General features: G+C 37.4%; 1 protein-coding gene across 2 annotated transcripts in view; it reads left to right on the top strand.

Annotated features, from left to right (window-relative positions):
• Positions 1–25,266, top strand: part of LOC138176130 (splicing factor 45) — a 61,114-nt gene extending 35,848 nt beyond the window's left edge. The window contains exons 5-13 of one of the 2 annotated variants that reach the window (XM_069106891.1): positions 637–803; positions 3,136–3,233; positions 7,659–7,715; positions 10,066–10,207; positions 11,172–11,323; positions 20,952–21,025; positions 21,467–21,565; positions 23,722–23,794; positions 23,899–25,266. In XM_069106891.1, the coding sequence (XP_068962992.1) occupies positions 637–803; positions 3,136–3,233; positions 7,659–7,715; positions 10,066–10,207; positions 11,172–11,323; positions 20,952–21,025; positions 21,467–21,565; positions 23,722–23,794; positions 23,899–24,002 (966 nt within the window). In that variant the 3' untranslated portion in view covers positions 24,003–25,266. The remainder of the gene's footprint in view (positions 1–636; positions 804–3,135; positions 3,234–7,658; positions 7,716–10,065; positions 10,208–11,171; positions 11,324–20,951; positions 21,026–21,466; positions 21,566–23,721; positions 23,795–23,898) is intronic. The other variant, XM_069106893.1, reaches the window with a different exon arrangement.
• The last annotated feature ends 116 nt before the right edge of the window (positions 25,267–25,382 follow it).

Here is a 25,382-nt window from a genome sequence, read left to right on the forward strand (position 1 = left end):
TAAATAATGGTTTCAGTTTCTAAACATGTAGAAAAGAAGAAACAAGCTTCCCCATACCAAATTTGATCACCAGACCTCAAAAATTAGAGGACATAATTGGCTTTAGATGTGGTGGGAATCACATCCATCTATATGAGACTTATAACCTTTTTTGGAAGGGATGTAGGATTTTTTTTTTTTAAGTAGAATTGTTTCCTTTACATTAAATTAATTTTGGCATGTTATGGTAAAGTTATTCACTGTGTTACCCAGGCAGTGATTGAGTAATTTATGAGTTAGAAATACAGCATTTTGGAGCTTGTGGGGAATTCAGGAATCATCTAGTAGAACTCTGTCGTTTTACAAATGAGTAAATGGACCTAGAGAGATGAAATGATTTGTGGGGGAGAGCGAAGTAGCATAATTTAGTGGCAGAGCCAGGATGCAATCCCAGGTTTTTGAATGCAAGTTCAATTTACTTTTCATCATGCTACCTCCTCTAACAAGAAGTTTGAGAGATTTAAACTTTTTTTCCCCTTTTTCCCTTTTTTTCTGGTGGGTTACCAAGAAAATGCTATATTTACAGAATATTATGGATGGTGACAGTTACATAATATGATTCCGGTAGCTTACTTTGGAATTTTGACTCTTCTTTAGGATCCTGTGCCTAGTGGATTTTCTGCAGGAGAAGTTTTGATTCCATTAGCTGATGAATATGACCCCATGTTTCCTAATGATTATGAGAAAGTAGTAAAACGCCAAAGGGAGGAACGCCAAAGACAGCGGGAACTGGAAAGGCAAAAAGAGATTGAAGAAAGAGAAAAGTAAGAGTCTACTTTAAATTTTTTTTTCCTTTTCTTTTTGGAGGGGTGAAGGCAGGGCAGTTGGGGTTAAGTGACTTGCACAAGGTAAACACAGCTAGTGTTAAGTGTCTGAGGCTAGATTTTAACTTGGGTCCTCCTGACTCCAAGGTTGGTATTCTACTCACTGCGCCACCTAGCTGCCCCTTCGACTTTAGATTTTTAAATAATCCATTTTTCAATATTTTTAATTGGAATATTAGCATGTAACCATGAACTTTAATTTCCAAATCTCTTTTCTCCTTTATTAGAGTAATCACATCTCAAGACATTTATTTTCTAATCATAATTTTTTCATTGTTGTCTTAAAGTTTAGTACAAATAGTGAGGCAGAGAGAATTCAACAGTTTTCAGGGAGTCATCATTGCCATCATCTTCAAATGGTGCTTAGTTTCTTCGTGTATATGGTTTTTGTAGAAAGCAAATAAGGCTAACAATTTTAACATGATCTTAACTATCCGATTCCAAGAGAGAACATCAATATATTATATAGAAAGATGATTGATCACTGACATGTGAATCTTCATTTATCACAACTTTGCACATTTGAAACTTTTTAATACCTAAACTATGATCATATCAGTTCTTGCCATGCTTGTTGTTAATAACTGCTTATGGCAAGGAGCTTTAATGGTTTGAAGAAATGTGATCTTGCCAGTTTTCATTTTTATTTAAAGCTCTTGAGAGAAGCCTGTGAACCTTTATTAAAGTAATACAGGGTGTCTCAAAGGCTTTGGGGACACCCTGTGTAGCAGGATGACATCCATACTGATTATCATCAAAAATAGATATCACTCATGCTCTTTTCATTATAATGGATGTTTACAATTGATACTAAAGCGACTTAGAAAAGATTTCTTCAAACAGTGCCTCTCTGCTTTTTTAGTTGATGGAAAAATTATTTACTTACTGTTACTATCACAAAGTGACTAGTTGCATGCTGAAATTGTCAGTATGAAGGTCAAAGTTAAACTGTTTATTATTTGGTAATTTGACAGAAAAGAATTCTCAGTGCTTGAACTGTATTGATTCAGTGTTAAATCATCATCCTGCATGCAGTGAAGGATAAAACAATAGTGTATGCTCTCAGTTTTTCCCAAATACCCTGTCATTGCCTTTACATTAGTGCTAGAATGAAGTGTGACACAAATGTTAACCTGAACATGCATTAATGTTTTCTGCATGACTTAACCAATAAAAAAACAGCAAATATTTTTTAAAGTTCTTTGTGTAGAAATACAGAAATCCATTATAGTCAGTCCAAAACTTATAAATGGGTTATATTCTGCAAATTTTCAAGTTTATTAGAGTTCAAAACATATCTTCCCAAATAAACAATGTTATATCTGATTGGTTTCCAGTTCAGTGCAAAGTTTTTAGTATGACATACCTGAAGAATCTTATAGAATGAATTTGAATATTATGTATACTATTTCTTTTAAAACACATTCACAGTTCCATTTTAGAATACCAGGAGCATACTCTTCAGTATCCTTGGTAGTAGGGTTTGACGATTCCCTTATCCCATATTCCAGACGGTAGGAGTGGGAAATTATCTGAGTAGGGTGGAGATCTAATGAACATGGTAAAGAATGGGATCTAGGGATCAACTTTGGAACTGGGATAAGTTAAGAATTTGCTGTTTTTTTCCTGTAGTATTTATGGTATCATCTCTAGCATTGTGTGACCAGTGAAGAGAAATGGTTGAAAAGTGACCAACAATAGCACCTTTCTAACAGGATTCAGTCTCTGAGGGTGAAAGAAAAATAAGGTAGAGAGATTTTTGAGGATGGAGCCTGTTCCTACTGTCAGTAAGTTCCAAGGAACTTATCAGTCCATGTCTGTTTCACCCCTTTGTTTTCCTCTGTGGGTCTCAAGGTTTGAGCTGCCTATTTTCCTTTACTAATACCACCAACTCTTGGTCCCAACCAGGATTTATCTCTGGTCACTGGGGATTATAACTCAATTTCATAGTCAGCTTGTTATTGTTGAAGTAAGCACACAGCTCCACTAAGAGGGTTTATATTTTTCTAATTGCTATAAATAAAAGAAAGGGCAATAAAAATGCTCTCTTTTTTCCCTTTTCTCCCTGCTCCTTTTTTTTTTCCATTTAGATTCTTTGGGAAAATGCAGAATAAAACAGGTGATATATCCATGGGTACATGAAAGATAGAAGTAACATTCATTTGCATTTTGTAGTAACATTCAGACTCTAAACATTTCTGCACTAAAGCAGAATGAGACCTGGGTATGGGTGGAAAAGGTTTTACAAATATTTTGTTTCCTATATTTTTAGGAGGCGTAAAGACAGGCATGAAGCTAGTGGGTTTTCAAGACGACCAGATCCAGATTCTGATGAAGATGAAGATTATGAGCGAGAAAGGAGGAAAAGAAGTAAGGAACAAGAAAATGCTGTGGTTCCCTCCACCCTACCCCCATCCCCAACCTGAATTAGATTAGTATTCTTTGTTGTTCTTCCAGATACTTTTCTTTCACCTTGTGAAATGCAGATATGCAGGTGCTTTTTCTGTATCTCTTTTTCCATAAATCTTCAATTTGGTAGGTATTTAACATCAGCTGGCATTTATTAAGCACCTACTCTGTGCCAGGCTCTGTGCTAAGCTCGGGTAATACAAAAAGCAAAAACCAGTCCTTGATTTTAAGGAGTGCACAGTCTAATGGGGGAGACAATAATTAAACAACTTTGTACATACAAGATATGTTCAGAATAAATTGGGAGTAGTCTCAGAAGTTATTTCTTAGGTACTAGGATTAAGGAAAACTAGAAAAAACTAGATGGAACTTAGCTGAGACTTGAAAGAAGCCTGGGTAGTGAGGAAGCAGAGATGAGATAGGGGAGTGTTCCAGGAATGAGGACAGCCAGGGGAAATACTTGGACTTAGGAGATGGAGAATTGTATGCAAGAACTCCAATGTTTCTGGCCCACAGAATACGTAGAAGGGTGGTAAGGAAATTGGAAACATAGGAAAGGGACAGGTTATGAAGAGAGAGAGCAGCTAGGTGGCACCGTGAATAGAGCACCAGCCCTGAAGTCAGGAGGACCTGAGTTCAAATTTGGCCTCACACACTTGACACTTAACTAGCTGTGTGACCATGGACAAGTCACTTAACCCCAGTTGCCTTGCCTTCTTCCCTCAAAAAAAAAACCTAGCAGAGAATTTTCCATTTGAATCTGGAGGGTGACGGAGCTAGCTACTGAAGTTTATTGAAATGGGAGTCATCTGATCATACCTACTATTTAAGCATCTGCCTACTATGTGCCTTATGCTATGTTAGGTGCTATATCCAAATTCTTTGCCATTGTGGGTCACATATTGCTAAGCCCTAGCCAGAACCTCATGTTAACTGACATGTTCTTTAGTTCAATTAGAGTAGCTTACTTTCTTCCAAAATGAGCAACTGATTTTCAATCTAAAATCTAATCCCACTTTGTAAATCTGTTAAACAAGAAACTTCCAGTTAATGGACTATTTAAAACTAAACACTAAAATTAATTTAAAAAAAAGTAATGTATTCTCTATAAGAAATGCCCACTGGACATTTGATTCTGATGAGGAGAAAGATTACCAGTGATAAAGGAGGAAAAGAAGTATGGTAAAAGAATTTGCCACATATTTTTTCCTTATTTGAATTAGATTGGTCATTGTGTGTTGGAAAGGCATTCTCCCTGAACAGTAAAAGCAGATATACTTTACTTACAGTATACTTTATTTATAATGCTTCACAGTATGAAGTGCAAAACTATTCTGATACTCATAAACTTCATCATGGATTGCTGATTTTTCTTTTAAATACGGTCTGTGGAAGTTAAGAAATTTATGTCAAAGAAATGAAACTAATTAAAATATTATGATCTTGTAATCATCACTGAGAACTAAGACTTTAAACAGGCAAAAATCACAGTGATCTAATATTATTAGATACAGTCATTATTTTGTGAGACCTAATAGCCTTATGGTGAAACTAGAAAACTTAGAATATACTGACTTTAGCACTGATATGCACAGGGAAAGGGTAATCTGGTGCCTGATAGTAACTTTTCATTTTTAATAATGAAAATCTTTGTCAACATTGTTATTGTTGACTTTTAAAAAAATTTTTCAAGTAAAGAATTTGGAGATGAATAAAAAGTACACAGATATAAGAATCATTGACATTCTTAAAGCTAGTGAGTCAGTAAGCATTTATTGTGTGTGCCAGACGCTGTTGTCCCAAACAGTCTGTTCTCAAGGAGCTCAAACTAATGGAGGAGAGAACATGTAAATGTTGTATAGTCTTGTCTGACTCTTGGTGACCCCATGGGTCCATGGGGTTTTCTTGGCAAAGATATTCATTTGCCATTTCCTAATCCACTGTTATCTCTTTTACAGAGAGGAACTGGAGGCAAATAGAGCTTAAGTAATTTGCCTAGGGTCACACAGCTAGTACATGAGGCCCAGTGCTCTATCCACTGTGCCATCTAGCTGTCCAGCATGTACACAGTAAAAAATAAATGTAGCATAGATGAGAGGTAATCTCAGGGAAGGCACTAATAGTTGGGGAAATAGGGGGCTGGGAGGAGGAACCTGAAAAGACTTCCTAGGGAAGCTAAGAGGTGGAGGTGAGGAGAGAAAGGATTCCAAGCATGGGAAACAGCCATTAGAAAAGCATTGAAATGGCAGATGGAATGACAAGAAAGAGCAAGTAGCTCGTTTAACTGTATCGAAAAATGTGTGGAAGGTATTAAAATGTAAGAAGAGGAAAAGTAGAAAGGGGCTGGCTTGGGAGTGGGGGTGGGCTTTAAATGACAGAGGACTATATATTTGACCCTAGAAGACATAGGGAGCTACTGAAATTTATTGATTAGGAGAGTGACATGGTCAGACCTTTACTTTAGGAAAATCACTGGCAGCTGAGTAGAGAATAGAATGCAGAGAGACTTGAGGCAGGAATCCCATTTAGAAGGCTATTGAAATAGACTAGGCAAGTGATGATGAGGACCTGTAGTAGTAGGTTTGTGGATATTTGAATAGTGGGAAGAGGGTGTATATGAGAGAAGATGTGAAGGTACAAATGACAAGATTTGGCATAAATTGTATATGGAGGAGGAGTGAGCATGAGGACTAGAGGATATGAGGTTATGAGCCTGGGTCAGAGGAAGGGTGATAGAATAGGGCAGTTCTATAAAGAGCTGGGTTTGAGGGAAAAGATGATGAGATGTTATGGAATATCTAGTTTGAAACGTCCAATAATTTGGTGGTAAAGGACTGGAGCTCAGGAGAAAGACTAGGATTGGATATATAGATCTCCATGGAGATGGTAACAGAACACCTAAAGGCTTAGATCACCAAGTGAGAAAATACAGAGAGAAAGAGAAGAGCTCATCCCAGGACAGGGTTTTGGGGCCACTCATATTTAGTGGTGGCGACAGGGATGAAGAACCAGCAGAGGAAGACTGGGAAGGAGTGGTCATTTAGAAAGGAGGAGAGATGAGAGAGCAGCATTAGATGCTCTTAGAAAAGTGTATCCAGAAGAGATGATTAATAGTGTCAAAGGATGCAGAGGTCAAGAAAATTGAAGGTTAAGGAGAGGCTATAGATTTGGCAACTAAGAGTTCATTGGTAACTTTGAGGAGGGCATTTTCAATTGAATGATGAAGGAGGAAACTGGATCTGAACGTACTATTCTGCCCCCAAAACTTCAGTGTCACCCTATTACCTCTGGATAGAATAAAAGCTCCTATGACATTTAAAACCCTTCAGTTTGGCTTCAATCTATTTTTCCAGACTAATTTCACTTCTCTTCTTCTCAAGCTTTATCCCCTTCCATCCACATTGGCCTACAGTAGAGCTCCAGCGCCATCCCTGATCCTCCTCCTAGTTGCTGGCACTCCCTCATGCAGTCACAGTTACTTGGTATTTACTTATTTGTGTATATATGGTTTTCCCCTAGGTGAATATTATTGTTTTGAAGCAGGGACTGTTTCATTTGTGTCTTTGTATCCCCAGTACTTTGTCAATTGGTTTCTCTAACTTACATGTTGATAAGATTTAGGTGATGATATTTTTTCCATTTTGATGACAGCCATAATGCAGATTTAAGTCTTCAAGAATCTGACTTCTAAAATTTTTTCGTGAAAAATCAATAACAGTTTTATTCATGAGCCTTTTAAAAAAAATTGTGGTCACTTCCCAACTTCCCACTCACTTCCTCCCATTACTCTCCCTTGTAACAAAAAAGTAGTTAAGTAAAATAAATCAACACATTGACTAGGTCTGATGGATGGCATGGGCCTCCCCCCTCTCTACCAAGAAAAGGAGGATTGTTTTGCCTTTAGAGTTCTGCTTATTTTGCTTGATAGCCATTCATACAAGCCTTCACAAATCTCCAGAATTCTTCATAGTCCTCATTTCCTATGGTACCATAATAGTTTGTTAATGTAACATTCACCATTATGTGTCCACTTTACATTTCTTTTCTACTATAAAAAATATTGCCATAAATATTTTTGTATATATGAGACCTTTTTTTTGGTAACCTTTACCTAGGTAAAAGGGCATGTAGAACTTACTTTTCTAGTTTAATTACAAATTGTTTTCTCCAATGATTGAGCCAGTGCATAGCTCTGCCAGCCAGTATGCTAATGTGCTGATCTTCTCTTAACCCCTCCATCACTAACTGTTCCCATCTAACTTTGCCAATTTTTCGGGTCCAAGGTAAAATCTCAGTTTTAATATGTAGTTCTCTTTTTAGTAATTTGAAACATAGGGTTTTATTTTTTCCATGCCTTTAATCAATTCAATTTATGTTAATTTGCAGGTATGGGAGGTGCTGCCATTGCACCACCAACTTCTCTCGTGGAAAAAGACAAAGAATGTATGTTAATCTATATCTTGGCTTCATTCATTCCTTAAAATGTCTCATGCTAGCTATGACTCAATGATTAAAATTCTTAGCTGGGTTTCCTGAAGTTAAGGGGGGTAGTAACTGATTTGTTTTCCTCTGTTCTAGATGTAGTTTAACTGTATAAGCCACTTCTTTAAGATAAATCAGTCTTTTTGCAGATTTACAGACAGGGCCAGGGTTAGACTTTCCTATCCTTAATTCCTTGGGTCCAAAGAGGTTTCATATGTTTTCTTGCTGCTTTTACCACTGTAATATAGCACAATCTCCTATGTGGTCTAAAAATTTTCTATTTCCCAGTGTACCAGCCATGTTCTGAATACTGTTTTATTTTTTGCTTTTTGGAGGGGGGAGGGCAGGGCAGTTGGGGTTAAGTGACTTGCCCGAGATCACACAGCTAGTGAGTGTTAAGTGTCAGGTCCTCCTGACTCCAGGACCGAGCTCTATTCACTGCGCCACCTAGCCACCCCCAGAATACTGTGTTTTAGTAGGTCCATTTTATTTTGGTCATTTTGCTATTGTTTTTTGGAATTGGTATATTGACTTAAAGATGAAAAGTTGTATCCTTTGCCAATTAAAGAAGTATCAGTGGATTAATTTGAAAAAATCTGGGTTCTTTACCTGGACACTTTTTTAGTGACTGCCATAGAAAATTGTAGTGTAGATCACTTTCCACTAGATGGCAGAAGCTTACAGGATTTTTAATTTCCTTGTTATTAATTTCAAGGCATTGTGTTTGTGGATCTGTTTAGCTCCTGGGCAGATCTCTACAGCTTTCCACCTCTTCCATTAACAAAATTGTAATGAGCTGGAAGGAATTTGAGGAGTCGTCCAGGCTATTTAAGCTAACCCCCAAAAAGTAGAATTATGGTATAAATACTCTGCTTAATAACAAGAGATTCTCCATATTTTCTGATGTGTTATGATCTACTGCAAAGGGTAGGTGCATGGTCTTGAGTTTCAGATTTCAGTCTGTTGTAAGTTTGTAATTTACTATTCATGTATAATTATCTACTGTCCTATAACTTTGCTATGAAAGAATCAAATGAAATAATAATATATAAAGGTCTTTGTAACCTTTAAAGCAGTAAAATTATTATTAGGAGGAGGAAGAAAAGGTAAGTGAGTGGTAAGCATTATTCTCCCTGCTATATTCATAATTATTAAATCACACGCCTGATATAGTTGAGTACATAAATAGCATGAGCCAGTATATTGCTATAAAACTATAAGTCAGGACCACTGGAATTTTGTCCTATTTTCTCTCCTTTATATAACCAAGTTTTTCTTAATTATATTGTATGTTAAAATTTTTATTTTGTATATAACCTATTTAAATAGAAATGGCTTTTTCCAGAGAAACAATATTACAGATGGTGATTAGGTTCCTAGGCCAAGGATATTTAACAAACTATAAAAAATGTAATTGAAACACCATTCACTTAAAATGAAAAATCATAGAAAACAAGAAAGACTATTGTTGCAAATATAAAATAAGATAATCCCTCGTTTCCAAAAGGATTAGGTTCTAAAAGGTCATTTTTAATGTGTTGATTTTAATTTAAAATATATTTTCTCATTTAGATTTAGATGTTAGCCATAATATAATTTATATTTCTTAGGCCAGTCCCCTAATGACTATTTAACCTGTGATGCCATTAAAGTATAGTGTTCTAGAACCTAAGTACCATGTTTCTAGAGAAAAAGTGTTTGTGTTCCACCTTGCACTGTCACAAATACCGTTAGCTTTACTTCAGCCCTGTTATTGGACTGAAATCCTCCTGCCATGGCCCACCTGGCACATTTGATATTTTAGACTTTAGAGTGGTGACTCCTCAGCTCCAAATCGCTGGGGTAGTTCCTGTGGTTTGTACTAGAGAATCTCACAGGGTTGACAACTGCAGATCTAGCATTGGCAAGGAAAGAAGAGGAGTTCCTGTCCCTACCAGCATGCCACTTTTATGTCAGGTGTATATATATCATCAGTGTGGGTCTGCCTGAATAATATTTAAACATCACATTCTCCTCTGCCCCTAGCAGTTTTCATAATTTTATTTGTCTCATTTTTATTTTGGGTTAAAGGCAAGAAGGGAGACAGGTAATCCAAGGAACAGTTTGGGATCCTGGTAGCTGTTCTTTATTGTGGTATACTCTTAAGTCTTGGGTATGAGACATAAAAGATTTTATTTCTTCTCAGACCTTCATTAAACTGCATGAAACATAAGTATTTGAAGTAGTTAATGCAATAAAAATAATTTTCTAAAGATATAAATTCTTTGTCAAAATTTTCTCTTTGTAAGCTTGTTTCATTCTATCTAAACAGTACCCAGAGACTTTCCATTTGAAGAGGAGTCAAGACCTCGTTCACAGTCTTCCAAAGCTGCTATTCCTCCCCCTGTGTATGATGAACAAGAAAGACCACGATCTCCAACAGGGCCCAGTAATTCCTTCCTTGCTAATATGGGGTAATTATTTCAGTTGAATTCATTTCAAAAAATAAATTTGTAAGAATTTGAGCAACATTGTTAAGTAGAAGCAGTGTAGAATAGTGTAAGATCACTGAATTTTAAGTCCAGGTCACTAGTTTTGAATTCTAACTCTGCCACTTACTACCTGTGTGACCTTGGACAGATCTCAGTCAATGTTTTCTTCAGTTTACTAATCTGTAAAATGAGGTTGGAATAGTTGACCCCTAACATCCTTTATAGCTTGAAATCTTTGATCTGGAATGTAGGTAAAAAGGAACATTCAATCTCTTTGACACACATAGCTGTTACCTGAATATTAGTATGTGCTTTTGTGTATAGTTAAATTATTTTTGTTCTACACTGTCTTCAAGGATCGACTCCTTAGTGAATTTGGATGACATTCCAACAGAGTATCATCATCTTCTCTAAAAACTTGTCCATTTAAGTTGTTTTTATAATTTTCATGTTCAGCTTTGTATTCATTATAAATATCATGCCTGTAATTATTAATTTCTAATATAATTTGCAAATAGACACTGTACATTTTGAGTTAGATGTCATTTGCTTAGAATCTTCAGGATTCTAAATATAGTGAGACAAGAATTTTTTCTTGTCCCATTGGCCTACTAGATCTTTGTGCTATTTTCTCTCATTGGGAATTTCTTCACTTTAGTATGTGAAACTTGCTTGATTTTAACTTTTCATAACACTTTTATCCTGCATATGCCTATTATCCATTAATTTACTCAGCCCCTTTCCAGCTGATATTGTTATCTAGTACTATATTCCAACTTATTTTGTCACCTGAATTCCAAAGTACTGTTTATATTTATGTGCTGTTGTATTATCTAAAATTTATTTTTGTAACATGCCAGAACTCACAAAATCCTTTGAATGTCAGTTTGATTTTAAGGACAAGAAAACTGACTCACATCATACTTTTCGTTGTTCCTCTTGCTAGTGGCACCGTAGCTCATAAAATCATGCAGAAGTATGGCTTCCGAGAAGGCCAGGGCCTTGGAAAGCATGAGCAGGGACTGAGCACGGCGCTGTCAGTTGAAAAGACAAGTAAGCGAGGTGGCAAGATCATTGTTGGCGATGCTACAGAGAAAGGTATGTCTTCCTGAACAAGGACAGTTTGGCTGTAGACATCAAGGAGAGCAAGAGAGCCCATAGCCCTTCACTCAGTTAGCAGTTTTTCTGGAAGAGTATATTCCTCGATATTACATTTTCCCCAAAACTACAGATTTTTTTTAGATGGTTCTTCAGTCAGTCAATCAGTAAACATTTATTTGTTGCCTTCTGTGTGCCAGGCACTATGCTAAGCTCTAGGGGTACAAGAAGAAACAAGACAGTCCCTGTCCACAAGGTGCTTTACAGTCTAATGGGGGAGAGGAGATGCATACAACTGTATGCAAAGCAAACTGTATACAGGATAAGTAGGAAATGATTAACAGAGAAGACCCTGGAAGTCAGGGAAGGATGGGACTTCAGCTGGGACTGAAGGAAACTAGGGAGCTCAGTAGGCAGAGCAGAGGAGGAAGGAGTATTCCTATCATGAGAAACAGCCAGGTTCTTGCCTTTAATTTTTGGAATAAGGCTGTAGATTTAAACTCCTAACAGGGAAAAATGGGGAAATTGGAGGAAAAGAAAATCTTTTTTTCTTTCTTTAAAAAAAGCCATTAGAAAAAGATGAGACAACATTTTCTTTTGAAGAAAGAATCTTAATGTGAAACTGAAACATAATATCAATTTTGTAGCATTAATATTGGTGATATATGTATGCCATGTTATCAGATATATCTTGAGTTCTCTTGATTACATATATCCTGTTTATTTTATCATTCTTAAATGACATCATGATATCATTTATCGTATTATTTCATACTATTTAATTCCTTCAGCTAAATTTTGCTTTCATATCTGAGACCTAAATATTTTTTTTTCTGCTTTTTGGAGTGGGGAGGACAGGGCAATTGGGATTAAGTGACTTGCCCAAGGTCACACAGCTAGTAAGTGTTAAGCGTCTTAAGGCCGGATTTGAATTCAGGGCCGGTGCTCTATTCACTGTGCCACCTAGCCGTCCCAAATTTTTTCTTAATTGTGTTCTGACATTAGTCTATAATTTTGTTGCAGGTCAGAATTGTTTTTCCCTAAGAGTGAATTAAAATCAGGCCAAAGCTCAAGGGTAGCATTTTAGGGATTTATTTAAACTCTATGTAGTCTTACTCCAGTACATCAGTATGTTGTGGAAGTGACATATTCTTAAAAACTATCCTAACATATAGGCTCTGTAAAGTTCAGTCATGCTAAAAGGGCTTCGGGTACCATACTTGTTACCAACTAAATCTGTAGTCTGGGGCATAACTTAGCTAAATACAGAGATGCTCATTACAGAGAAACTGGTCACCAAGTGATGAATTCTTTGACTGTGGCTGTTCAGTGAAATCCATTTAAAATGTCCCTCAGTCCTGAGCAGCCCCGTTCTGCTTTCACAGTGACAGGAAAGGATGTCAGAAAGCATTAAGAATCACTGAGTCTGTAGGCTGCCCATAGCCATTAATATAGCTGGGCCATGGAGTTCCTTCTTTCAGCCATTCATTTAAGTAGGTTATTGTTGGAAATTGGTTCGTAGACTATCTTTAAACAGGGAGTACTCTAATTATGAGGTATTTATCTGTCAGCTAACAATTTGATGTACCTATTTAAAGGATTAAAATCAAATTTTACTGATTTTGTTATGATGGATAAAACCAAAAGACAGAGTTGAAATCTAATGAAAAGGTGACTCGGTTCTTCTTGGAGAGACAAATGGGAGTTGTAAGCAGCAGCAGAGAGGTAGGCCACTGCTAGGACAGAGTGCTGTGGATGATATCAGCCTGTTTGGCTTATTTTTTTATTTGTTGTGGAGGGAGGTTTCAGTTTGGGAGTTTAGGGAAGTCTGAGAAATGTCTATGATATAGAGACAAAAAAATGAAACTTTTAATGATAATAATATTTACATAGTACCTATTATATGCCAGGTACTTTACATATAAATATTATCTAATTTGGTCCTCACAACAACCCCTGGGAGGTAGGTGTTAAATATATTAGCCTCCTCTTATAGTTGAAGAATCTGAGGCAGGCAGGGATTGAGTGACTTGCCCAGGGGTAAACAGCTTCTAAGTGTCTGAGCCTATATACTCAAGGCTTCCTGATGTCAAAGCCAATCACTATACCCACAGCACCACCTAGCTGGTTTCACCTTGTACCCAAATACCAGCAAAGAATACCACCAAGAATACACTTGGCCACACCATGCAATGTAATAAGTATGGATATATTTGCATTTTGTGTGGTAATATCTGTTGTAGAAAATGGAAAGTTAGCAAAATTATACAAAGAACTTGACAAGCTCCTCCAAGCTGAGTTTAACTTATGGCTTTGATTCTTGGTGACTTCAGTGCAGAGGTGAGCACAGGTTGGATGGTGAAAAGTTTTAGAAAATATTCCTTATCTATGAAAAACCAAAAGAGTCAAAGGTTTATCTCAGTAGTCTTGTGCCTTTGTATCATATTTTATTAATCAACAAACATTTCTACAAGAAGAGTTAAAAGGCAATGGATATGGGGAGCATTTTCTCTTTTAAAAAAAAACCAACAATGAAATTGACTCTTGACAAATGTGGGAGTCATAGAAGAATCAGTTCTCTGTGCATTTAAGCCATCAGCTAGTTAAGACAAAGGAAAGCAATCATCAGATTTGAAGATAAAATTAAAGCAATGAATAATTGCAACCACTTCAGTCTGATTTACTCAAACAAGTCATTGGTGCCTAAAAATGGAACACCGAAAAAGGCAAAGAAATTGAACTCATATCTTCATTTAGTCTAAATGTTTAACCAGTATACAGCAGTCACCAAAAAGAGGGGACCTGAAGAAGCTGAAACCATATTAGGCAGAAAACACTTGATCTCAAATAATAATAACAACAACAACACTAACATTGATATGATGTTTTATATCATTTGAACCTCACAACACCCCTTATAAGATAGATGCCCTTATTTTCCTCATTGTACAGGTGAGGTCTTTTTTTGTTGTTGACAGGGGCAAGGCAATTGGGGTTAAGTGACTTGCCCAAGGTCACACAGCTGGTAAGTATCAAGTGTCTGAGGCTGAATTTGAACTCAGGTCCTCCTGACTCAAGGGCCAGTGCTCTATTCACTGCTCTACCTAGCTGACCCAAAACTGGGTCTTTAAGAAAGTAAGTGACTTGTTCAGTGTCAGTAATTGTCTGAGGCAGGATTTGAACTCAGGTTTTCCTGAGTCTATTGCTCTGTTGACTGTTCCAAGTTGCCTCTCTCTTTGCTAAATAGAGAGATGGTACATCTAAGTACAGCATGTGTTTAAAACGTTAACTCACTTGTAAAACACTGCAGAGGAGGATGGCAAAAGATTAAGAGTAATATCTCATTATAAAATAATAAAAACAAGAAAGGTTTACCTTGGTATTATGCTTAACTCACACAAACCCAAGAACATTCATAGATAAAATGAAAGGCAAAAAAATAGAACAAAATAATTGGTATTTCTCTAACAACCTATTTTCATCACATTTGAACCTGGCACTCAAGTCTCCAGCAGAGATATTAGGGAAGTTGAAATGGTTCTTAAGTTGAATTCTGGAAGAGTTGCTGGACCAGACTAGTTAGGTACTGAAGAAAATTGTGCAGGAGGCAGCATCATCTCGAAAGCATTTAGGGCTCATTTCACAAGATAGCTCAGGGAGGGGAAGATATCGAGAATAGGGAGAAGCACAGGCTGTGCTTTTTATTTTTAACATTAAAAAATTTTTTTTGAGTTCCAGATTCTCTCTCCTTCCATTTCTTCTCCACCCATTGAGAAGACAAGCAATATGTTAATTATACACATGAAATAATGCTAAGTATATTTCTATATTAACTGTATTCTCCCCAAAAAAAGGCAAGAAAAATTTTAAAAAATGAAAAAAGTTATATTTCATTTTGTATCCAGAGTGCATTAGTTCTCTCTCTGGAGGTAGATAGCATTTTTTATAACAAAAAGTAGTTTCCCTGCTTATATCTCGTTATTAGGTCTATTTTTGCTTTTCCTTCGTCTGGGGTCATGATTGCTTTATTATTTAGATGTGTCCGATTCTTTGTGATGCCATTTGAGGTTTTCTTAGAAAAGATAATGGGAGGGGTGGCCAGGTAGCACAGCGAGTAAGAGCACCAGTTCTGGTGTCGGGATGACCTGGGGAGCAAATCTGGGCTCAGATACTCAGCACCACACCCAGAAATAACTGGCCATGTAACCTTGAGCGAGTTACTCAACCCCAATTGCTTAAAAAAAAGAAAAGATAATGGAGTAGTTTGCCATTTCTTTCTCCACTTCATTTTGCAGATAAGGAAACTCACACATCTAGTAAGTGGCTGAGGCCAGATTTGAACTCAGGTCTCCCTGAATCTAGGCTTGGTGCTTTATCCACTGTGTCACTTAGCTGTCCTATCATAATTCCTACCCGTCTTTTTTTTTTTTTTACCTCAACTGAAGCGTAATAGATTCTCCTCCGTCACCTTATTTTAACCCTCTGTCCCTGTTTCAAGTATGTCTCTTATAAACGTTGTTGGATCCTGATTTCTAATCCATTGCTCTTTGCTTCATCCTGTTCACATTCACAGTTACGATTTCTAACTGTGCTTCCCTCCATCCTATTTCCTTCTGTTTATCCTCTTCCCCCTTTCATTCCCCCCTTCCTTCTCAGAAGTCTGTTTTGCTTCTGATCACTGCCTCCCTTAACCCACCCTCCCATTCATTACTCCTCTTCCACTTTGTCTTATCCCCTCTTTGAACCAGTTTTGATGAGAGTGAGGGTCGTGTTGCCTCCCACCTCATTGTCTCCTCTACTGAAAAACTCTTCGTTGCACTCCTTTATGAGAAGATTTTCCCCATTCTTCCTCTCCTTTTCTTACTCCTCCCCATTTTTTTTTTTGGATTATCCCTACATAATACGCCTATGCCCTCTATCTATGTAGATTCCTAACAATGTAAAGTTTTTAGGAGTTATATGTCTCATCTTCCCACATAGGAATGTAAACCATTTAACCTTAATAAATTCCTTATGATTTCTCTTTTGTGTTTGCCTTTTTATGCTACTCTTGAATCTCCTGTTTGTCAGATTTTGTATTCAGCTCTTGGTCTTTTCATCAAGAATGTTTGAAAGTCCTGTATTTTATTAAATGACCATTTTTCCCCTGAAGGATTATACTCAGTTTTGCTGAATAAATTGTTCTTGTTTATAATCCGAGCTCTTTTGCCTTGTGGAATATGAAATTCCAAAACCTCCATTCCTTTAACTTGGAAGCTGCTAAATTTTGTGTGATCCTTGTGGTGGCTTCATGATATTTGAAGTGTTTCTTTCTGGTTGCTTGCAGTATTTTCTCCTTGACTTGGGAGCTCTGGAATTTGACTGTAATATTTGTGGAAGTTTTCATTTTGAGATCTCTTTCAGGAGGTGATCAGTCGATTCTTTCAGTTTCTGTTTTACCTTCTGGTTCTAAGTTATTGGGGCAGGTTTCCTTTTCTTAATTTCTTGAAATATGATGTCTAGGGTCTTTTTTTTGACCATGGCTTTTAGGTAGTCCAGTAATTCTTAAATTATCTCTCCTTTATTTTCCAGATCAGTTGTTTTTCCAGTGAGATATTTCACATTTCATTATTTTATTTATTTTTTTTAAAGCAATCAGGGTTAAGTAACTTGCTCAAAGTTACACGGCCAGTTATTTCTGGGTGTGATGCTGAGTATCTGAGCCCAGATTTGATCCCCAGGTCATCTTGACACTGGAGCCAGTGCTCTTACTCGCTGTGCTACCTGGCCGCCCCTCACATTTTATTACAATTTTTTTTCCATTTTTTTTTAACTTTGCTTTATTTATTTTATTTATTTTTTGGGTGTCTCATGGAGTCATTAGCTTCTACTTGCCCAATTCTAATTTTTTTTTTTAGCTTTTTTTTTTTTTTTTGGAGGGGGGAAGGCAGGGCAATTGGGGTTTAAGTGATTTGCCCAAGGCCACACGGCTAGTGAGTGTTATGTGTCTGCCTGAGGCCAGAGTTGAGCACAGGTCCTCCTGACTCCAGGGCCAGTGCTCTATTCATTGCGCCAACTAGCCACCCCCCAATTCTAATTTTTAAGGAAACATTTTCTTCAGTGAACTTTTATACCTCTTTTTCCATTTTGTCAATTCTGCTTTTTAAGGAATTCTTTGATGAATTTTTGTGCCTCTTTTACCGTTTGACCAATTCTGTTTTTTAGAATGTTATTTTCTTTGGCATTTTTTGTACTTCTTTTGCAAAACTTTTATTTTCATAATTTTCTTGCATCACTCTTATTTCTTTTTTGCATTTTTACTCAGACTTTCATCTCTTTAGCTCTTCTAGGAATTCTTGTTGGGCTATTTTTGATTTGCATTTTTCTTTGAGGTTTTGCTTGCAACTTTTCACATTGATGTCTTCTGAATTTTGTCTTGGTCTTCCCTGCTACCTTATTAGCTTTTCATAGTCGTGTCCTTTTTCTGGTTTTTGTTTTTTGCTTTTTTTGAAGGGGAGGGTAGGGCAGGGCAGTTGGGGTTAAGTGACTTGCCCAAGACCACACGGCTAGTGTGTTATGTGCCTGAGACAGGATTTGAACTCGGGTCCTCCTGACTCCAGGGGCTGATGCTCTATTCACTGTGCCACCTAGCCACCCCCTTTTTCTGTTGTTTACTCATTTCTTAGCCTATTTTTTCACTTTGAACTTTATGTTAAAGTTGAATTCTGTTCACCTAGAGGTGGGGGAGGGGCACTGGCCTAAGCTTCAGGTTTTTTTGTGTTGCTTTTTTTCAGAGCTAGTTCTAGACGTCTGTAAGTTTTCAGTGCTTCCAAGGCAATGTGATCCAGGGAGAGGTGTGGTCACTGATCTCCTGGTATGCTCTCTGGTCTTTACCAAGGAAGGGCCTCTGCTACCCTAAACACTAATGCACCTTTCTGCTCTGGAACTGTGGGACTAGGGCTCCTTCTCTCTTGTGACTGACCACATGTACTCCTCTTAGCCTTGGAACCATGACTCAGAATTGCATGTAAGCAATAGCATTGCCAAACAGTGCCAGGTCCGATGCCCAGTGCCAGCAAAAGGGCTCCTATAATCTCCTGATCATTGCTCCAGTTGTTTCTTCCTCCCACTGCCCCATCCTGTCTCTGAGCTGAGAGTTCTCAAAGCTCCTGCTATCCCTGTCATAGCCACCTCTAGGCCCACCGCCGGGTGCCATTTACCTTCCAAGCTAGCCCCACCTTCTTGTCACCAACCTTTCTTGCTCAGGTTGTCTTGGGCTGGAAAGATGTCTCACTCCAACCTTTTGTTGGCTATGCCTCTCAAAAATTCAATTTTATGCATTGTTTTAAAGTTGTTTAGAGGGGAATGTTGGCAGAGTTCAGCTGGACTGCTACCTCTACTATACCATCTTGGCTCCACCCTGAACAGACAGATTCTTAATGAGAAAAGATAATGTCAGTAATTACTTACTCATATGCTTACACTTTCTTCTTTTATGATGTCATCAGTCAAATGATATACATACTTCAGGAGTAGCCTCCATGAAATTATGAGAAGAAAATGAGCAAACTTTCACAGTTTTCTTTATTGGACTACCATTTTTATAGTTACATAATTGACTGAAGTGCTCAGAAAATACAAGATTCCATTCAGTGTATTATTTCTTGATTAAAAAATATGTGACACAAGAGAGTAAAATGTACCCTTAAAGGCTTTCCTCCAGAAGTGAGCTCCTCATGCATATGTTAAGATACTCCCAAGATTCCTGATAAATGCTAACATTGATAGCTCCTTAGGTCCTGTCCAGTTTTAAATCTGTGATATTGTGCGTGTACCCTTAATCCTCTGATCTCATCCTCTGTATTTCTAGGAGCTTTTTCCTTCATTTCCTCTCCCCAGTATTCAGCCTCTCATCTCCTAGTGCTTTTACTTGTAGCCTTCTCAGATCTCTACTGACACGCTGCATTGATCACATCATCACCCACAAGTACTGACCTCCACAATCCATAATTTGGGAACTTCTCACTTTAATACTATCCTGTCCTTATAGTTTTCTTTTTACCTTAACCCTCTTAAGTCTATTCTCCTACCTTCCCACAGCCTGTATTCACAATATCCCTCCCTGATCCCTAGGCCACTGCCCCTGCTCTGGCCTTGCTTTTCTCCTTCAAAATCTTGACCTTTGAGATAACTAGTTGAATTTTGTACTGTTTGTCCCTTTAAGACACTTTAAGTGTCTTCTTGTTCAGATGCTAGCCTGAATTATGTCATTATCTGTTTAAAAATTAGCTACAAACTTAGGTTATACAGTTTCAACTGATCTTTCATTGCCTTACACCACTATTTTTATTCCTTGTCCGGTTCTTATTACACTTACCATAATGATGTCACAAGTTCTTTTTCTTCCCTGGTTCAGTATTATATGTCATTTCAGCATTATCCTCCATCTTCTCCTTTGCTATAGACTTAGAGAAAGAGGTACCCCTTCTTTACAGTGCCACCCCTTGAGAGACAGTGTAATGGATAGGACACTGAACTTGGAGTAAGAAGTCCTGGGTGAATATCCATCCTTAAACACTTACTAGCTGTGACCCTGTGCAAGCCATTTAACTTCTATGCACCTGTTTCCTCATCTGCAAAATAAAGATGTTGGATTCAGTGACCTCTGAGATCCTTCCTACCTCTAGATCTCTGTTCTTTTATTTGCATCCTTAATCCCATCTCCTCTTTTTCTAAGATTGCTTTGCCCTTCAATCTTCTCTTCCTAATTTCCAACCTCTTCTTAGCCACTGATGCTTTACTTGTGGCCTACAAACATCTCCAGATCCCCTGTATCCTTTAAAACCTTCACCTGAGCCTACCATTTCCTTAAGCTAATCAACCTAAAGATATGTGTGTGTGTGTGTATATATATATCCTTCCTCCTTTTCATACCAAACTCCCAGAAAAAGTTCTCTATACCCGTTGCTTCCATTTCCTCACTTTTGTACTTGTATTCTGGAAGGAGTGGTATGATTAGAATCATTACCATATAGTAAGCAGTTAATTGTACAGTAGATGGGATGTTTAGCCTGGAGAGGACAAGTTTTAGGGACATAATTATCTTTAGATATTTAAAGGACTGCCTTGTAAAAGAGGAATGAGTCTTAGTATCACAAGGCTACTGGCAGCCAATTTTTTTTTAGTACTTCACAGCCCTCCCTTAGGCTATACTACCCATAAAGTAATAGGAATTTTCAGTCAGTTATTAACTTGCCATAAACTGTTACTGATAAGGAACCAATATGGAACCAGTGGCTGCTTGTCAGGTTTGCAACATTTTGTACTTAACCAAGCCAGAATTCTGCAGTAAGTTAAATTTTGAGCATTTGTCCCAAACCATTTGCTCTACTTTGGGAAGTGAAATAATAACTTATCCAGCAACTAAAAGCCTCTCTTTGAAAATCACCGTGATAAGCATGCCCTAAAACAAAGCCAACTTTATATTAGTAGGTATTCTTTTCTGTTGGGTGAAACATTGCTGAAGTGCTTCAGATGATATTGGGAGAAATCAGATTCTCATTGTTGGATTTCATTGTTTCATGATGGCAAGAGTTGACCCAGCTTTTTACTGTCGCAACATATATTTTGGTTTATTCTGTTGCTGCAGATGCATCCAAGAAATCAGATTCAAATCCATTAACCGAAATCCTTAAGTGTCCTACAAAAGTGGTTCTACTAAGGGTAAGTAGAAAAAAGTCTTTTCTTTTTGTGTGGCTTCGTTTCAAATATTGTTCAAACATAAAAGAACAAAAACAGTAACTGCTTAAATTATTTTCCCTGCATAATTTATGTCCAGGGATCACCTAAATATAAATGATAGCTTACTGATTGTACTTTTGTTTTTTTAAAGCAGTTGGGGTTAAGTAACTTGCTCAAGGTTACAAGGCCAGTTATTTCTGGGTGTGGTGCTAAGTATCTGAGTCCAGGGCTTCCTTTAATATTAAATGCCTTCAATTTTTAAAAGAACTCTTAGCTTTAAGATGTTTCAGGAATGAACATTTTCAGTATGTCAGGATTGAAGTGGGAAATTTATCATTATGAAATTTTAAGATTTGCTGTTTGTGTATCTGTAATCATCTGGTTTGACATAAAATCATTGAATTTCTTTTCCTTGATTTGCAGAACATGGTGGGTGCTGGAGAAGTGGATGAAGATCTAGAAGGCGAAACAAAGGAAGAATGTGAAAAATATGGCAAAGTTGGAAAATGTGTCATTTTTGAAGTAATGGCCTTTCTTTTTTTATCCTCTTAAGAATATTTACATACTTGTGATGAAAAGGATTTAGAAAGAAAAACTTTTAAGCTAAGAGTCAAACCTCTTTTCCCCCTATATTGCAGCTTCAAGGACTGTGAGGCCAACTCCTTTTTGCCAGAACATAGCTTCAACAAATTGTTCTCTGCTGTAGGTGGAGTAATGATGGCAAAGTAAATTACTGCCTAATTACAAAAGTATTTCTCATATGTTGCCCACAGTTCTCTTGCTGTACTATAAAAGTTTGAATGTGGAGATAATACTTTGGGTTCCTCCCTATACTGATGCAGATTCCAACCCTTCCACAGTTCAGTAAATATTCTTCATGAGTAGGTTTGGCCAAAAAAATTTTCCACCTTTGATGATCAGCTTGTCTTAGAAAGATAAGAACAATAGAAACACAGCATATGAACAGATACATAGTAGGTTCCTTCCATGCTGTGGTACTTTGACAGCTGCTTGCTATTCAGTATACCTCTATTAAGTGCCTGTGTGCTATACGCTGTATAAGGAGGTGTCATTTGAATTGGACTTGTAAAAGGGGTTAGGAGTAGGCAAAGATGGGGAAGGAGGATGTTCCAGGCATACAGAGAAGAGCTCACTGCCTCTTTGTGGGCAGAGAAGTTGACTAAAGGATATAGAGGGGATTAATAACAGAGAAGCCTGAAAAAGTAAAAGTGGTATTCTAATTATGGGGGGCTTTAAAAGTCTGGACTTTGAACTTTGCTTCATAGGAAACCTTTAAAGTTTTTGATCAGAGGAGACTGAAGCCCAGGGTGATTAAGTGACTCACTCAAGGCCATACAAATAAATAGCATCAGAGGCAAGATTTAAAGCCTGATCCTCTGACTCTACAACCAAGAGATTATTTTGGCAATATTACTGTGTTCTCTCCAAAGTTAGCAGTCATACCTTAGTTGCTAAATCTAATGGTCTTTTCTCATTTCTCATTCTTCTTGACCTATTTGCAGCATTTGTTCCTTTTGACCAACCTCTCCTGGATATTGCCTCTAGGATTTCCTGACAGTACTCTCTCTTGGTTCTGTCACTTAACTGTTCTCTGGTGTTCTTTGCTGGCTTATTGCTTGTATTGTGCCCCCTAACTGTGGGTGTGCCCCAAGTCTCAGTCATGAGTGCTCTTTTTTCTTTACTCTCTTATTTAGTGACTTTATCAGCTCCCATGGATTTAATTCCCTCCATGGAGTCAACTCCCAGGGGTGGGTGTGTGGGTGTGTCTCTCCGTCTTTTTGTCTGTCTCCCTGTCTCTAGTCCCAGAGTCTTTTGAGATTCAGTGCCACATCATTAACTGCCTGCTGGACATTTTAAACTAGGTTCCCTGAGACATCTCAGAATTTAGCATATCCAAAACAGAACTCATTAGCTTTCTTCAGAAAACTCATTTCTCTTTTAAACTTTTCTCTTTCTACGGAGGGCTACTACCATCCTTTCTATGTTTTCAGCTTTGGTTTTATCCTCAACTTCTCACTCTTGCTCCTTCCACATAGTACAAAATTGCCAAAGTAGGATATTTAGTAAGATATTTTGTTTTGTTTTTTTGCCTTTTTTGGAGGGCAATTGGGGTTAAGTAACTTGCCCAAGGTTACACGGCTGGTTTTTTTGTATTAAGTATCTGAGGCCAGAACCGAACTCAGGTCCTCCCGACTCCAGGGCTGGCACTTTACTCACTGCGCCATCTAGCCACCCCTTAGTAAGATATTTTGATAATGTAGAAGATTGTGCATGGTGCCCCAGGACTGACTTAGAAGGCAATAGGGTGTTAGTCTTAGAGTCAGAAGATGAATTTGAGTCCTGGCTCTTCCATATATTGTATGACTGGGCAAGTCATGGAACTTCTCTGAGCCTTTCTGTCTTCATTTGTAAAACTGAGATAATCATCTATCTCACAAGGTAGTTGTGAGGAAAGTGATTTGTAAGATTAATAGCACCTTCCTCCTACTGCTGTTGTAAAGATAAAATGAGATGATATTTGTAAAGTGCTTTGCAAATCCTAAGGTGTTAGATCAATGCTAATCATTGTTAAACCATGAAATTTGCTATATATATTTGTAGGCCACTCTTATTATAGGAACATAAAACCTTTACTAATATGATTTGATCTCTTGCAGATTCCTGGTGCTCCTGATGATGAAGCTGTACGGATATTTTTAGAGTTTGAAAGGGTTGAATCAGCAATTAAAGGTAAATTAAATTATACAACTAAATATGCTTTATATTGGAGAATTTTTCAAGAATAACTTATTTTCATCTTTGCATTTAATCACCTTTTTCTGTTTGCATTCTAGCTGTTGTTGATCTGAATGGGAGGTATTTTGGTGGACGGGTAGTGAAAGCTTGTTTCTACAACTTGGATAAATTCAGAGTCTTGGATCTGGCAGAGCAAGTCTGATTTTAAGAACTCAGAGCACAAATCACCTCTGGCAATCCTTAGTAAGCCTTTAGGCTGAAAGCAAAGAGGAAAGAAGGCAAGCCTGCTTGACCAGTGGGTGCTGAGACTTTTGGGAAGGACTCCTAAAATTGATGTTGACTGACCCTTTTTTTTAATTTTGTGGTTTTTTTTTTAATATAGTATAAAATCCTTAAAAAAAAAAAAGCTCTATGCCTCTCTGATTGTTTCTTTGTTTTTCACTACACCATAGTTGTTTACATTTATTGATAGGCCCTTATGATGATTCTTGAATTCATCAGTGATGTGATAATTTCATGAACTCTGGAAAATCTTGAAGCTATCAAAGGGCAGGGGGAGGAGGGCAACCGTAACATGTGATCCTTCACTTTCTTAGTAATGTGCTAGCTATAGAAAAAAATAGCTACACAAACCCCACAGTAATCATCTTGGCAGCTCTGCCAGTGGTGAATATGTCTGCTCTTTTTGGAGCCAGTAAGACCTTTCTTTTAATTTTTGGAAAACCTCTTTACATTCAGAAGTGAAAGTGGAGAATCATGAATATAAGAGAATGAGTTTGAATGAACCATCTCTCTTCAAGCCAAGATAAATAGGACTTGGGAAAGGTTTGGGTTGTGTGTCGACACAGGAATCAGTAGACCTAGTCTCTTGCCTCCAAAGATCTAAGTACATCTCTATGTAGGTAGAGTAATACAAGTTAGATCAAACCCTATATCCCTGCTGGCCAAATTTTGTGCAAGATTTGCTATAGTGTTGATTTTTGCTATTATATAAATAAGATCCTTAATTTAAGACAGAATTCATCCACTTCAGCTCAAGACATTAGTGGATTAATGATTCCACTAGCTTGATGGAAGTATTGAATTATTTGAATGCAAGGTTAGATTTCATCTGTAAAAGTTAATAGGGCCAGAAAAAAGAGAACTGGCAAAATGACCAGTGCTATCAGATTCGCTGTCAGAGTTGGGGGTATATCCAGTACATAACTCGGTGCCTCTGTTCTGTCCTGTTGTTTGCCAGAACGTTAAGTTGCAAACTACTCTTTCCCTAGAAGTGGCAGTGATGGGAGAGGTACCCATGTCCTATTTTTAAGTTGTTCTTCAATGTGGAAGTGTATTATGATCCTTGGGGGTAAAAAAGGAATCTCAATATTTAATCTCTTGAGTAATGTCCTAGACCTGATTTGGAGGTTTGAGAACTATTTTTTGCCTTTAAAAAAATTTCCAGATGTTTTTAGTTCTTATAAATAAAATAGTAACATTTCAGTTTTTGTGGTGGTGTTTATTTCATTGAGTTTCTGTGTATTGAGAAAATGTTTGAGGATAGACAGTGCTCTGTGAAATACTTTGGAGTTAAGGACTT

This window comes from Petaurus breviceps, unplaced genomic scaffold (assembly GCF_028583685.1).
Source record: "Petaurus breviceps papuanus isolate PSGF00001 unplaced genomic scaffold, PetGlider_PUasm1.0 81, whole genome shotgun sequence".
Taxonomy (NCBI): Eukaryota; Metazoa; Chordata; class Mammalia; order Diprotodontia; family Petauridae; genus Petaurus; species Petaurus breviceps.